General features: G+C 45.5%; 1 protein-coding gene across 1 annotated transcript in view; it reads right to left on the bottom strand.

Annotated features, from left to right (window-relative positions):
• Window positions 1-17,014, bottom strand: part of PDCD2 (programmed cell death 2) — a 271,283-nt gene that overhangs the window by 161,780 nt on the left and 92,489 nt on the right. The window contains exon 3 of the mRNA XM_085611955.1: window positions 5,084-5,242. Within this exon, the coding sequence (XP_085468081.1) occupies window positions 5,084-5,242 (159 nt within the window). The remainder of the gene's footprint in view (window positions 1-5,083; window positions 5,243-17,014) is intronic.

Below are 17,014 nucleotides of genomic sequence, written 5' to 3'. Positions count from 1 at the left end.
GACCAAACTTTAACCGCCCCAACTCGTCTCTGACACCCGCTATGGAGGAGGAACACCAGTTTATGCAAGATATTATTTTAGATTGTCTAAAACTAGATGGGTGCAGTAAAATTAAATGGTTGCAATTTGTTAAGACAAGTTTATACACTTTTGGATATCCAAGGTTATTTGAGGATCTAACAACCTGTTTTTCTACTTCTAAACCTAGGGTAAGACAATATTATTCAGATACTAGAACAAATTCACTTGATCCTAACTACTTATCGTTTGTTACCAATCATTACCACAGATTTTTATTGATAAGATTCTGTATGAATTATATGCCACTGATGCTTGGTTACCCTGCTAATATGTACTCATTGAAAGCTTTGACTCCTTGCCCATGTGACTATATCTACTCAATGTGACCTTCATTTGCTATTTTTTTGCACATTTTATAGAGAGGAGAGAAACAGATTCTTGGGCCCTATGTTGCAGACACTCGGACTGAGGCAATGTCAACCAGCCCTTTATCACCTAAAGCAGTTGCCTAATCAGTATACCTGCTATTGCTTGGCTCTGTTTTTTCAAAGTGCTATAAAGACTCATAAATGTCAATCATAAGGACAATTTTATGTAAATTACATGTCTATAGCATGTTTTAATCATTTTATAGAATGTAATTTAATTTAACTGTTTTTATAATGTATCTCTCGGTTTTATTGTTGATGAAATACTTTTATGCTGTTTGTTTATAAGTAGCGAAGTAAAGTCAATTTGACTGACCGACTGAATCGTCTATAGGATGTCTATGCGCTTCTTATTTACTTCTCTATTTTTATAAATGTACTATGAAGGAGAGTGAAATGTATTATAATGAATGTTTTTTATGTCTCTTTTATGGATCTCATTATAGTCGAATAAAGTGAATTTTACTTGACTTGATTTCCTGTCTAAAACGGTTGAATTAATGTTACTATGTTGTGTGCCCAGTCTGTGTTTGGGTATGCTAGTGCTGATTGTGTGTTCAGGATAGCACCTAGGTACGATTGAGTTTTGGCTGGTTGTAGATGTGATTTTTGTAGATTGCTAATAAACCCTAGTTGATGCAGCAAATCTTGAGGTTTTTTTTAAGTGTTCTGGTAGCAAAGAATATATTGGTTTGCTTTGATGAACCAGTCGTCTTGATATGGGAAAACATGAATATTTTGTCTGCGCAGATGTGCAGCTACTACTGCTAGACACCTTGTCAAGACTCTTGGTGCTGTAGTAATTTTTAATGGAAAAACTTTGAACTGATAATGCTTTCCTTGTAATAGAAATCTGAGGTATTTCCTGTGTGTAGTGTGAATTGGTATGTGGAAATAGGTGTCCTTTGGATCTAAAGCCGCCACAAAATCTCATTTTTGTAATAATGGAATGATCTCTTGTAGAGTGACCATATGGAAGTGCTCTAATATGATGTAATGATTTAATGTTCCAAGATCGAGAATGGGTCGTAGGGGCCCATCTTTTTGGGGTATAAGGAAGTAAGGTGAATATACTCCTCTCCCTTGACATTTTGGTGGAACTATTTCTATAGCTCCCTTTGTAATAAGAGCTGAGATGTTTTGCAAAAGGGTTTGATGTTGTACAGATAGTTTGTGTTTGTGAGGTGGAATATTTGGAGGAGTTGCTATGAGCTCCAGACAATAACCAAGTTGGATAATGTCCAAGACCCATTGGTCTGTTGTGATTGATTTCCAGTTGTTGAGAAAATGTTGAAGACAGGTGTTTAATGGTCTGGGGGAGTGGTAAGGCAGTCATTGTTTGTTATTGGCTTTTGAGGAATAGGTGTTTCCTCTTCCTTTAAAATTGTTTCCTCTACAGGAAGCTCTGTAAAAAATTCTAGGTGCAGAGTTTTGTCCCTGAGTTTTGTATTGTGACCCAGAGGGGTCTGTGATGGCAGTTTTGGCACTTTGTTTATAATTAGGCCTACGAAAAGAACCACGGTAGGTGTTAGTAAGGCTCCCATAGATGTTGCTAACTCAGTGTCCTTCTTCATCTTTTCAAGGGCTGTCTCTACGTAAGGTAGAAAAATGTGTTCCTTATCAAATGGGAGATTTAATATGGCCTGCTGGACTTCAGGTTTAAATCCTGACACCCTTAGCCATGCGTGGCTACGTAAGAGGGCACTGGTGTTAATACCCTAGCAGCTGTGTCAGCTGCATCCTGTGCAGACTTAATAGAATTGTTAGTAATATGTTTATCTTTATTCATTACTTCTTGACCCCTTTTTTTGTGATCCTCTGGGAGATGCTGGAGAAGCCCCTCCATTTGGTCCTAGTGGGCCCCGTCATATCTTGCTAAAAAAGCTTGGCTATACCTCAATGATTAGCTGCTTGTCTCGCAACTCTTTTACCAGAGGAATCTATGAGCTTGGATTCTTTTTCTGGAAGTGGTGCATCTCCAATGGTTTGTGTGTTTGCTCTTTTCCTGGCATTTGACACTTCCAAAGAGTCTGGTGCGAGTTGGCCTTTAATAAATATGGGGTCTGATGGTGCTGCCTTGTACTCTTTGTCAATGCATGGAGTAATTATCCTTGCTTTGATTGGGTCTTTAAAACTTTTGTCAGAATATAGAATAAGTAACGGCAAGTATTGTGCCCCTCTCTGTGCAGTAGACAAAGTCTCAAATAGAAAATCCTCCTCTATAGAATCTTTATATGAAGGAACTGTATGGAACGTTGTTGCATGTGCTATTAAGTCCTGATAAGTGGAGGCATCATCAGGTGGTGATGGGCGAGTAGGATATAAGTCAGGATCAGTGTCTGCTTGAGGCTCAATATCATACATATCCCAAGGATCCCCTGGTTGTGTATCATCTGGGATATCCTGATCCTCCTCTATTGTAGACCGAGGAGATTTTGTTACCTGCCTCAGATAAATGTGGTGAGAGAGGTGGTGGAGTAGTGGAGGAGGAGTTTGTGGTAGTGGTGAAGTGGAAATAGGAATGTGCAATGGGCTAGTTGCAGCATCCTTCCTCTTCTTTACAGGCTGAATTTGAAATGTCTTGTTTCAGATCGAGCTTTAGCTGAAATTGCTTGAGAATTGGCTCTGGAGGAGGTGTCTGACCGAAAACGAAGCATTTCGGTGGTGGAAGCTTCTATTTTGAGAAAGGAACGTTCGGTTCCGAAATTTGCAGTCTTTGTTTCGGTGCCTGAGACCGAAGATCGATGTGTTAGGGCCTCGAATATCGAGGAGGTGGAGGCCCATGTTGTAGGCTGAACTTTCGGAGCTGAGCCGGAGGGCGGGGCTTCAGAGTAATGTTTTCAGCATGCGCCATGGCATACCTGCAGTGGCAGATCGCAAGCAAATTTTTTGGTAGTAACCAATGGTTTGGGCCTGGGATCCGGGGCAGAGGTACTCACTGTCCTTGTTTTTGTGCTGACTGCAAAAAGTTAGAGTCATCTTCGGATTGGGGCTCGTACTCTGATCATGGATGGAGAGTGATTCCTCTTGTATTGCAGAAGCTTCTTCTTCCTCTTCTTGTCGACCGAAGATACCTGGTACCTTCGGAAAGCTTGCGAGACGCAAAGTAGACCGATCGAGATAATACCATCAAATGGGAATAAACAACCCAAATGGCGTCCGAAGGAGTCTCAAACCGGAGTGCGAGCTACTACCTCTGGACCCGTCGGCGGAACAAAAACATTTGAAGACGGCGTAGACGACCATGTGCAGTATTCCCAAGAAGAGGAATTACACAGCCTTGTGACACAGAGAAAACTTCTTGGAACAAAACAACTTGTAATCATCTGAACCCAACACTAGATGGCGGACTTATACAAAGCATGCGTATCGATAGCACACATGCCTCGAAAATATATATATATATATATATATATATATATATATATATATATATATATATATATATATATATATATATAATATAGAGAGAGCGAGCGAGATAGAGAGAGCGAGAGCGAGCGAGATAGAGAGAGCGAGCTAGAGAGCGCGAGAGAGAGAGAGCTAGAGAGCGCGAGAGAGAGAGAGCTAGAGAGCGCGAGAGAGAGAGCGCGAGAGAGAGAGAGCGCGAGAGAGAGCGCGAGAGAGAGAGAGTGCGAGAGAGAGAGAGTGCGAGAGAGAGCGAGAGAGAGAGAGCGAGAGAGACATGCTGTGTAACTGGTATTCAGAATGCCAAGACCGAAGGCATTTTGAATGACATGTGGGGAAAGGATAGAATGTACGGGCGAGAGGCTGGAAGAGTGGTGGTTAGTGAGTGGCGGCGTTTCTCTGCTCTACACCAGTGGGATTTTGTATGACACTTGGATTAAACCAGACTTCTCCAATGAGTAGCTAGTGAGCTACTGGTAGCTCGCCAGCTACCTGTGAGTAGCTCTTCTGTGTGCAGCCCAGCAAATTAGAAGCTTTGCTTGCTCTTGAGTAGGTATACGTGTACCAAAAATGGAAAGCATATATTTGAGATGAAAATGTATGCATTTTCAGAACTCATTGGCTAATGTTTGGAGAAAAATAGTTGAATTTTCAAAATATATTTAAAGCTGATACTGACAGATCAATCATGCAGCACTATAGGGACTTATTACTAATACTATTTCTTGGATACCATAGGCACTATAGCTATGGCTGTTATGTATTACCTATGTAAAAGCATTCCAGATTGATAAAGCCTTTCTACATTATTGCCGGCAACCCTGCCCGATGAACTGAGGTGATCACTGCTCCTAATTTTGCATGTGGTGGCCACGAATATAATCTTGCCCTGATGCAGTCACCATTACAACAGGAATAACATTAATAGCTCAGGATGATTTTCAGTGAACATAAGTAGCTCTTATTACAGAAAAGATAGGAGGCCACTGGATTAAACCGTCTTTAATCTACATGTTGGCTTTGTACAGTTCTTGAACCACTTTACTATACTATAATACTTTACTAACGATGGTTAACGGGCCCCAATAATATAGATCCGCTAACAACACTGGGACAAACTAAATAAACGAGTTCAGAAGAATAGGGTACACCCAGACCACTCACACATACCAATAACAGGCTAAATACAGAGGGCTTTTCTCGAAAAATTACCGATTTCGACTTACCGATTCCAGCTGTGGTTGATTCTGCATGTTTTGCCTCATTATCATCATCATCAGCCTCCTTTTCACTTTCACTTTCAGATCTCAGTTCCTCAGGCTCGGTTACAATTTCATATTGAGGAAAAAGAAAGCCATGATCTGGAATTGAAGCATCAGGCAATTCTGAAATAAATAGAAGGAAATCACTTTTAATGTTTTCACTTCCTACGTACATCATTTTTTTGTACACTCAGTTCACTTTAAATCCTTAGTTCTAGGAATATGCCCAAATGTAACAGTGTTTATAACAATACACAGCTTACCGGTGTAGTATTTTGTAGTTTCATATCTGGCTAAATAAGCACACTAGGGACACAAGAAGTGCATGACATACCTATTATTCAGAAGTGAGTAAATTAGCTACGTAAAGAGTTTCATTTTGCTGTCTACATACTATTGTTAAAAATACATGCTCAATGGATGTGGGCGATATGCTTTGCTTTTTAGTTTTAAACAAAAAAGAGTGCAGATTCCATAATTTGTGCTGCATAGGTGAATTAAAGGCCTTCTTCCAACGTAGACATTGGAGGAGTGTCTCAGAACTATTCGAATAAATATGGAATGGAGTGGAGTGGCACAGTGGAGTGGCATGGGCTGGCATGGGGTGCCACTGAGTGGCGTGGAGTGGCACTGTGTGGAGAGGAATTGGGCAGCATGCAGTAGAATTGTGGGGGTGGAGGAATTCTGTGGAGCTTTGCAGCATTGAATTTTGTGGAGTGGGGCGGAATTGTGTGGGGCGGAATTGTGTGGGGCGGAATTGTGTGGGGTGGAGTTGTGTGGCGCGGAGTGAAATTGTGTGGCGCAGAGTGAAATTCGTGCAGAGTGAAATTCGCACGGAGTGAAATTCACGCAGAGTGAAATTGTGTGGCGCGCACGCGATGTGAAATTGTGTGGCGCGCGTGGAGTGGAAGCGGAGTGAAATTGTGTAGCGCGCGCAGAGTGAAATTATGTGGCGCGCGCGGAGTAAAATTGTGTGGAGCGCGCGTAGTGAAATTGTGTGGAGCGCGCGGAGTGAATTTGTGTGGCGCGAAGTTGAGTGGAACTGCGTGGCTTGGTGTGAAATTTTATGACGGAGCAGAATTGGTTGATGATGGGTAGAACTGTGGAGTGGCCTCATGTGACGTGGAGTGGCATTGTGTGACGTGGAGTGGCATTGTGCTGCATGGAGCAGAATTGTAGCATTGAGTGGAGTGAAACTGGGTGACTTGGAGTGGTGGAGTGCTATGGAAATGTGTTGAATGGAACTTTGTGGATTGGCATGGAATGGAATTGTGTGACGTGGAGTGGAACTGAGTGGCAGGGAGTGAAACCGGTCTGACATGGAGTGGAATTGTGGGGAGTGGGATTGTGTGGCATAGAATTGTGGAGTGGAGCAGGATTGCGTGGAGTGGATCTGTGTAGACTGGAATGGAATTAGGTGGCATGGAGTGGAATTGTATGGCCTGGAGTGTAGTGGAATTGTTTTGCATGAAGTGGATTGCGTGGAGTGCAATTGTGTGGCATGGGGTGGAACTGTATGGCATGGAGTGAAATTGTGTGAAGTGGAATTGCGTGGCATAGAATTGTGAAGTGCAATTATATGGCATGGAGTGGGGTAGGACCGTGTGGAGTGTAACTAGGTGATATGGAGTAGAGTGTAACTGTGTGGCCCAGAGTAGCGTAGAGTGCCATTATGTATTATGGAAAGTTACCAGAGTTGCTACTAAATTGCTCATTAACCAGAGCCACTGAATTTTGTGGACTTGCCTGAAGTGGAATTGTGTGACCTGGAGTGGAACTGGGTGACATGGAATTGTATGGAGTGGGGTGGAATAGTTTGTGGAGTGGAAATGTGTAGCATGGAGTTGAACTGTCTGGCAAAGAGTGGAATTGTGAGGCTGGAATTGAATGCCATGGAATGGAGTAGCGCAGAGTGGATTTGTGTGGAGGGGAACTGTGTGGCATGGAGTGGAACTGTGTGTCTTTGATTGGAGCAGTGTGGCATTATATAGTATAGAAAGTTGCTACTGAATTGCTCCATAGCCAGGGCCAATGAAGTTATGTAATTCTGTGGTCACTGCGATGTTCGCATAATCATGGAGTTGCTGCATTTGCCACATAATTTATCTGCCACTGCATAATTGCAGATTTAACAAAAACATTTTTTTTTTTTTTTTACTTACCCTGTAAGCATCCGTTCGTGGCATGTAGTGCTGTAGATTTGAATGCTGTGCATACTCCTGCCATCTAGTGTAGGGCTTGAATGTGTGCATGTTGTTTTTCTTCGTAGATTTTCTCTTGAGTCACAAGGTAGTGTGACTCCACCTCTTGCTTGCAATGTTTATGGTCATCGGCTCAGTTGCTAGATTGTTTTTCATGAACGACGAGTGAGGATGAGATTGGAGCAGAGAGACAACGAAAAGACTGAGCGAGAGTTAAAAGATGACCATGCAAGAGAAGTACAAATTAATGGTAACTGCAGCAGGCACAAGAGTCAGGGAGGAGGGTGAGCGCATGTTAATCTACAGCACTAGATGCCAAGAACAGATCCTTACAGTTAGTAACATTTTCCATTCAAGGCATGTGTGGTTGTAGACACACATGCTTTGCATAGACTGTAAAGCAGTCCTCCCGTAAGCGGTGGCTGGCCTGTGAATATTGCAGAAGACTGAAAGAGGGAACATAGAACACACTGACCAACATTTGCTTGGCGGACTAATACGTCTACACAATAGTGCTTAGTGAAAGTGTGTGGTGTAGACCAAGTTGCTGCTTTACAAATGTCCGCTACTGGGAAGTTTCGAAGGAATGCAATAGATGGCCCTTTCTTTCTGGAGGATCAGGCCATAGGAGGAACAGGCAAAACTCTTAGCTTTTGCATAACAGGTTTGGATGCATTTAACTAGCCATCTGGCTATACCCGATTTAGATACGGCCTACCCTTTATGCAGTCCAGAAAAAGCAACAAACGGTTGCTGGGTTTTTCAAAATGGCTTTGTTCTGTCTATATAGTACAATAGGCTTGTTTGACGTCTAAGGTATGAAGAGCACTTTCTAGAACAGAGTCAGGCTGTGGAAAGAAAATTGGAAGTTCTATGGACAGGTTAGGGTGGAAAGGGGAGATCACCTTTGGAAAACATTTAGGGTTGGTGTGAATTACCACCCTATCTCTATGATCCTGAAAGAAAGAATCTTCCAAGAATAAGGCCTGGAGCTCACTAGCATGCCTTAGTGATGTGATAGAGACTAGGAAAGCTACTTTCCAAGAAAGAAATCGTGAGGGACATGACTCGAGAGGCTTGAATGGGGGACCCGTAAGTCTTGTGAGGACAATATTAACATTCCACAATCGGGGCTGGAAGCTCGTTTGAGCCCCTCCATAAAAGCATTATTGACTGGAATCCTGAAGAGTGACACAGGATACCTATTTTGGAGATATACAGCCATCAGGTGCAGCCGAATGTAAGAGAAGGCTAGACCACATGTTTGGAGGTGCAGTAAGTAACAATCGATGTTCTGAACTGTGACGGTCAAGGGGTCAATGGGGTGTGAGGCAGTAGCAGACAAACCTTTTCCATTTGTCAGCATAGCAGGTACAAGTAGTTGGTCTGCATGCTTCCTTAAGACTGTTCATGCATTGTGGAGGTAGATTGAGATAACCAAATTCAAAGACTTTGGTAACCAGAACGCAAGGTTGAGACCTTGCGGCTGTGGTGTCCGATTTCTCCATGATTCTGTGTGAGAAGGTCCAGCCTCTTGGGAAGCCTCTCGCGAGGAACCAACGAAAGTTCATGGAGAGTGGTGAACATAGGTTGCCAGGCCCACATGGGGGCCCTTAGGATGAGGGTGAGAGAGGTCTGCCGTACCTTCCGAACCATGAATGGAATGGGGGGGGGGGGTGGGGGGGGGGGGTGGGGGGGAAAGAGGTGAAAAAGCATAAGGAAATATCCCCGACCAGTTCAGCCATAGTGCATTGCCCATGGACTGTGGTGTGTGAATCTGGAGGTGAAGCATTTTGCATTTTATGCAGTGGCGAATAGGCCCAGTTCTGAAAATTCCCATAGCTGGAAGTAGTGAAGGAGGACTGCACGGTGGAGTTCCCATGAACTAGTTGCCGTATCCTGCTGACAAGGTCAGCAAAGTCGTTATCCACTCCCAGGAGGTATACAGCCAACAGGTGTATTCTGTGGTGGAGAGCCTGTAGTGTAGATCCTATATCCCGGATAGGCTCTGCGCATTGGAATAACATACACTATATATGACATAGGACTACGGTCAGTATGTCTCTATTGAGTATATTAAACTTAATTACTTGTGTGTGCCAGCTAACTCAGAGGTCACTAGAAACTTCTCGAATATACAAGAAGGGATTAGTCTCTTACAACAGCATAAACATGACAACTTTGTTTCCCTTTAGAATCGGAACAGTGTCAGAATCGTGGAAACAATAGATAACAGTTTCACTCAGTCAATCGTGCATGCTTCGTTTCTACAGAGTTGCACAGAAATAGAGAGATGGGCGTTTCAATAAAAGGGTTTATTGAACAGTCTTATTTCTCATACAAGAGATATGAATTGCTACAATCGTAAGACAGACTGCGATGTACAATATGTACGAGGTTAGCAGTAAGATAAAATAATACTGCAATAGCATGGTTTGTAGCTATGATATATATTAATCAAAATACATACATAAATAACAATGTTAAAATGTGATACTCATCTGATGCTTCTTAATTGTTCTACCCCAGTGTGCCTAACCTAAGTGCAGTACAAGGTTTGAAGTAGGTGCTGTTTCGAAAGTATAGCTAGCTATATTTTAGTTTAGCCAAGAGTTGCCAAAAGTTTCTCTAAATTCTAGTCAGCTCCATACCGGAGAATGAGAGAGGTTGGAATCTTTTTCTGGACTCAATAGTCTAACCCCCGCATGGGAAGTCAGAGAGCACTGGAGCTGGATTCTCTGTGAGGAGGATGGCAGCATCAGGTCAGTGCATCTGGCTGGAACTCGATCTCCTTCCGAACTTGCCGTGGCAAACCGCGTAGTCTGGGTTGGATCGAATCCTCCAGGAACCACAATTTGCCAAGGCCGGTGCTGGTATATTTATACCTTGAAGGTGTCTAGGAATGCCAATATTGACGTAAAAGTCGGGCAGAGGAACGTCACGAATGAACCCCTAAGGAATAGATGTTCATGCATACTTAATGAGTTCTTGGAGAAATCAATATTCAAGCGGAGGGAAATTCCTAAAGGCTTAAGGGTCTGGTTTTCCAAGAATTCGTTGTGACGTGGATGGAAGGATGTAGGTGGCCATGCCTGCATTTGGTTTGTACGGACAATGTCTAAATAAGGGCCGGATTTCTATGTCCAAATAAGTGCAATGTGAATTGTACCTATATAAGGGCATGTACCGGGAAACCTATATACGGAATCTAAATCTGCACACAAGAAGCCCAGCGCCACATGGACTGAGCTAACAAGGAAAGCTGAAGGGAGCGAGTGCTCCCATGCTTCTGAATGTAATACATGGCTTTCATGTTGTCTGTCCCTATGAGGACTGCCTTGCCCTGTATGTGCGGAAGGAAGGGCTTGAGGGCTAGATGGACAGCTAACAGCTCCAAATAGTTGAAGTGGAGATTCCTGTGGATGGGACCCCACTGATCCTGGACATTCAGATTTTGAAGGTGCACTCCCTACCCACTGAGAAATGCGTCCGTTGTGACGGTGATCTGTGGACCGGGCTGAGAAAGGGCTGCCCCCTCAACAAGTTGTTGGTTTTCCACCACTGCAGAGAGAGAGGAGTGCGGCAGCTGATCAACACTAGATCTTCTCAATAACCCTCCTTTTGAAACCACTAATGTGATTAGCATTCCTGCAGAGGGTGCATGTGCAGTCCTGGGTGAGGTACTCTGGCGACGCATGAGGGCATTATGCCTAGGAGGTTCATGACTGTCTGTACTGTGACCTGTTGATTTGGCTAAAAAGGAGGTAGCAACTCTTGGAAGAACTGGACTCTTGCTGGACTGGGATAGGCTTTGCCGACCTCCGCATTGAGGATGGCTCTCAGATGGGGTTGAATTTGAAGGGGTTGTTGAGTGGGTGAAAGGGCCCGTACGGGAATGGGGGGGCTGGCGGCTGTCGGCATGGGACCTATAGAATAAGGAGGTGCTCCAGGGCCTCAGCGCAGACACGAAAGTCTTTTTTGCAGAAACCTGGGCTCCGTGTAATCTGGAGTGATAGTCTGGGAAGCTTATAAAACAGTGTTGAGAGATAGGGCCCAGAATCGGATAGCCTGGGAAAAGAGGAAGGCTCAGGAAGAACTTACCTCACTAGAGGCCCAGATTCTCACCCTAAAAGGACTGCACCTCACGCAGAGACCCCCAGGCTCTGAGACAGTTAACGGATGTACAGCATAGGTATACTTCTCTGGCCACACAAGCGGCTAGGGCACAGGCCCAGGCGACCCTGCAAAGGCTGTATGACGTGGGAGACAAGTCGCGCAAGCTTCTAGCGTGGCTCAGCTGTAAAGAGACGGAGGCTCGATGGGTGACGAGTGTGGTAGATCCCCAAGGAATATCCCAGACGCGAGATATGCAGATAGTACAGGTGTTCGCGTCCTACTATCAACACTTCTACGAAGCCCGGAACCTGAGGGGGCTCCCAGACATAACAGACTACCTGGCAGAAATTCATGCTCCGCTCCTAGACGAGGATGGTAGGGAGGACCTGGACTCTGATATAACGTTAGACGAAATCAAATTGGCTATATCAAGATTACACCCTGGGAAGACTAAGGGCCCCAACGGCCTACCGGCAGAATTTTATAAGAAATGCGTGGATCTCGTAGGCCCCCACCTGCTGAAGCTCTTCCAAGATGCTTCTCAGGAGGGAATTCTGCCCCTAGACCTGCGTATGGCCACGATTATTCCCACACATAAATAAGGGAACCCTCCCACTGATTGCACCTCATACCACCCTATATACCTCCTAAATATGGAGGTGAAGATTCTGGCTACTATCCTCGCCTTGAGGCTTAACCAGGTGATCACTGCTCTGGTGCATCGGGACCAGACCGGCTGTCTGCCCGGACAGGCGACCCGACTCAATCTGCGAAGGACCCATAACATAACTGGCTCATGGAGGTCCGAGACCGAGGAGACCCTCATTTACTCCTCTCTTAAGACGCGGAAAAGGCATTTGACGTGGTGCACTGGCCCTTTTTAGAGGCTACGCTGGTTAGATTTGGTATAGGCCCACGGTTCCGGCAGTGGGTGGGTCTCCTGTATAATGATCCCAGGGCGAGGGTTAAGGTGAATAGTCAGCTCTCTGATGACTTCCCCGTTAGATGAGACAACCGGCAGGGTTGCCCTCTCTCCCCAATGGTATTTGCTCTCACAATCGAGACTGTGGCCTGTAGGATCAGGCAGTGACCAGAGACTCAGGGGTTCCGAATCACACCGGCGGATACGGGGGAAGAAAAGATCTTGCTTTACGCGGATTATATTTTGCTCTATATCACCCACCCAACTGCCACGATTCCTGCCTCATTCGAGGGCATGGATGTATATGGGACCTACTCAGGTTACACCATAAACTGGCACAAATCGTTCATTTACAGTCCACGTGCTCTAGAGATATGGCCTATTCTCCCTGGGGCCCTTCAGATAGCCCACACCGGGTTTACCCATCTGTGAATTTACCTCACTGAAGATGCGAGCCTCTCCTACCAGAGAAACATCCAGCGGGTAATAACCAATTTTGTAGACGACGCACAGAGATGGAAATCCCTATCTCTCACGATTCTAGGCAGAGCTGCCATGTTAAAATGATCTCCTTACCTTGCTTTCTCGATGCCCTTCAGAATAAGTACTTCCCACTCCAAATCTTCAGAGTGGTAGGTGTGGAATTGCGCTCCCTTCTATGGCTCGGGAAACAGCCAAGGATCGCTCTGACGACCCTACACCGTAACGAGTATAATGGGATCTCGCTGCCAGACATAGAGGCTTACTATTGGGCAGAGCATCTAACTCCAGTGAATGACTGGCTACACTCCACGGCAGACCACCCCACCTATAGGTTGGAAAGGGACACTATGGCGGATCGTACTTGTTTCTGCTATCTCTATGGGGGACGGGGGAGGGGGTGACTTCTCCCAGTCACCAGAGACATGCTGCAAATATGGGATAGAGCGTTGAAGGCATTGGGATGGGCGCGTAAACCTACTAAGCAGACACCTCTCTGGAATTGTCCTTGGTTGAAAGAAATCTCCAAGCCAAGGGGCTTTGCAGGGGGGTACGCAATGGGCATATCTGTCATAGGTGACGTGGTGGCTAAAGGCAAACTTAAGAGTTTCCGCATGCTGCAGACGGAATTCGGGTTGCACACTTCCCAGTTTTTTAAATATGCGCAATTGCGACATGCTTGGCAGGTGGAGAGTGCTTTGTCTTCCTCACTGCCATACTATTCACCACTGGAGGGACGTCTGCTGCAGGAACAGCTGCTCACGAAGGCAGTATCCCTCACATATCGCACCCTGAATAATAATGCACCAGACAGGTTAGGAACACTGCGGGAGACCTGGGAAATGAATTTAGGTACCCTCAAAAACATTGACTGGGAGGCTGTTTTGATGCATCATCGAGAGGTGGCCATCAAATCAAGCCTCCGTTTAATCCAATACAAGATACTTCACAGACTCTATTATGAGAGGGCCGATTACACCGAATGGGCCGTGCCAGTGACCCTAACTGTCAGAGGTGTGGTCACGGGCAGGGGGACTTCTATCATACCCTTTGGGAATGCACCGAAATACAGACCTACTGGAGGAAGGTATTGGGGGAATTGAGCAAAGTTCTAGAAACCATACTTCACCTAGACCCCAAATGCACACTGCTTGGTATACCTGGGGACAAAGATTTGGGACACCCGCAGCTAATTTTCGCTATGCTAGCACTGGTGGTGGCGAAACGGGATGTAGCACGATCATGGGGAGCGGCAATGGCACCCCAGCTCCGAGACTGGAAGGTGGGAATGGACATGTGTATGGCAGCAGAAAAAGTCACCTACAAGGCAAGAGAATGCCCGAAAAAGTTCCGCAGGGTATGGGGCAATAGGAGGACATACTATGGGTTTGATGGAGGGTTGGAGGATGGCTAGCGGGACTTCTGAGAACTCCTCCCTAGACCCCAGCCGGGAGGGCTGGTCCTCTTGCTCCCTGATGGCCCTGACGGGGAGATGAGTGAGATATTGCCACAAAGCGGTGTGTTTGGGCGGGAATTGGCGGATCGAGCGGCTCGGCGGTTTGTCGAGGTGAAATTAGTGCCGATATGGACGGTATATGAATGCCACTGTGAGACTGTACCTGACTTTGTTATGCTTTCTTTTGATTTTTGTTTGCACACAGCAAACATAAAAATATATTTAAAAAAAAAAAAAAGAATTTGAAGTTGTTGGAGATAGGATTTTACAGAATGGATGGTAAAGTCCAGTTTGTTCAGGAGGTCTACTGTGACTTGGGTGTGTGTACGGCACTGCTGTTGCATGGCACTCTTCATCGCCCAATTATCCAGGTAGGGAAAGACATGGATGCCCTCTCTTCCCAGGTGCGCAACTACTACTGCAAGACATTTGGTAAAAACTGGGGGTGTAGTGTTGACCCCAAAAGGCAGCGATTTGAACTGGTAATGCTGACCACTTACCACAAACCGGATATAGCTACAATGAGCCAGATGAATCAGGATGTGAAAGTTGGAGTCTTTGAGGTCGAGTACACCAATGAAGTCTCCTTGCTGTAGCAGAAGTATGACATCCTGAAGAGTGACTATGTGGAAGTGTTCTGATGGGATGTACTCGTTCAGGGGTCTGAGATCCAGAATGGAACTGAGGGGCCCGTCTTTCTTGGGAATGAACACACCCCTGAGTCCTGTAGGTGTTGTGGCACAGGCTCTATGGCGCCCTTGAGGAGTAATTGGACCTCTTTCCAGAGCAGACTTTGGTGTTCTGGGGAGAGGACATGTCTGCAGGGTGGTATGCTGGGTGGTGTGGAGATGCGCTCAAGGTAATAACCGTGTTGGATAATATCTAACACCCACCGGTCTGAGGTGACTTGTCAAGCGCGGAAGATCTGAAGCAGTACCCTGGTGTTGTGTCATCAGGGAGAAGGGGTGGCAAGTCATTGTTTTGCTGGGTGGCTCCCTTGGGGGAGCAACCTTCACATCTACCTTTGGCGCAATTTCCATGATAGGAACTCCGGAAGCAACCCCTTGAGGAAGTTTGTTGGGCGGGCAGGCGCTGGAAGGACATGGAAGCTTCAGCAGTCATGTTCTTGGAGCCTCCTCAATGCACGGAGTGGCAAAAGGAACGCAATGGGGGAAGGAGTCTACAAGGTGCCCATGGCTTTTGCCGTTTCCTTGTTTAAGGAAATGCTGTTGAACATTCAGCTTGAAGTCAGACTTTCAGAGCCAGTTATGCCTGCACTGGACACTAGAATTATTCTCCCGAGCAGCAGTATGTAGGGCACACTTGATGGTTGTGTTAGAAATCAGTTTGCCTTCTGTGACCAACTCATGTCGCCTTTTACAATGCTCCTCTGGAAGGTGATGGAGGAGCTCCTCTATTTTATCCCAGTTGGCCCGATTAGATCTAGGGAGTAAACCAATGGAATTGGCAGACCGTGTAATGACTTTTTTGCCAGCCACGTCCATCCTATTACTCTTTTGCCCAGCAGAGGAACATCGCTGGTCGCTGGTGCCCTAAGCATTCACCCGCTTACGAGCGGTATAAACCACTAGGGAATCTGGTGGAAGTTGGCCCTTAACATAGATGAGGTCAGAAGGAGAGCCTTGTACTTTATCAACCCGTGAAGATCTTTTATTTTTATTTTTTTTAACTCTTTTTATTACATTTTTTAAAGGACAAAGAAAAAGGGCAATATCGCTACCATGCAAGGTAACGCCCATATGGAACCAAACAAACAATTTGTGATGAATCACCCCCGAAGGGAACGAGCATTACATATCCAATCAATGACCCCAGTGTACAACTTGACCGAGTAATCAATTACATATAAACACATTACTCCGCTTCAGCTGCAGGCCTATCCAGTGTTTGTTGCTGAAGAAATTGCCTTAAGGGCTCCCAAGTGTCTTTGGGCCGAGATGATGTCGGAAGTCTTGAAGACAATGCTCAGTTTTTGGCGCTTGCGTCCCTCCCAATGTTATGGCAACTCGTCGTTTGGCCATTAGCAAGGCAATGCGTATAAATTTACCCAGCGTCAATCTCACCTGTGAAACATAACATTTGGTAATTAGCTTTTTTCGGGTCTGTATCGTAATGGGATTTGATAGCTTGCCGCAGCCTGTGGACTGTGAACTGAAAGGGTAGGGTTAGTGATAGAATGAAAATGATATATTGAACAGCCTCCGATGTAATGAAACTGCCACACGAGTACAAATCCTGCATGGTATCAATGCCTGCTTCTTTAAGTAACCGCATTGAGCCGGTCTCCTGCGTCACTGAAAGCGCAGCATGGTGTACCAGGGGCATTGCTGGGGCATATATCGGTAGTTTATTGGCGAGGTGCCCTATGGATTGCCACACTGCGATTGTCGTATCTTTTGTGTTTATTTCAGTGTGTGGGGTGCCTCGGCATGTACGAGTAAGGAGACCACATAGAGGGGTCGGGTGGCCATCACCTTCTTCAACTGCTACATGTGGTGTATAAGCATGTGGATTAAACCAGAAATATGCATATTGTGCTTGAGCACTTCGGTAGTATATATATGGGTCCGGTGCACAAAAACCCCCTCTATCATAGTCCAGTGTGAGAGTGGCCCATCCCACTCAGGCCTGTTTGCCGCCCCAGAACAGCCTGAGTAGGGATGTTCGCAAAGTATTAAAAAAGGCCAGTGTCAGTTTTA

Source organism: Triturus cristatus, chromosome 6 (genome assembly GCF_964204655.1).
Source record: "Triturus cristatus chromosome 6, aTriCri1.1, whole genome shotgun sequence".
Lineage (NCBI taxonomy): Eukaryota > Metazoa > Chordata > Amphibia > Caudata > Salamandridae > Triturus > Triturus cristatus.
The sequence above is the reverse complement of the archived record's forward strand: the minus strand, read 5'-3'. Positions and strand labels throughout refer to the sequence as shown.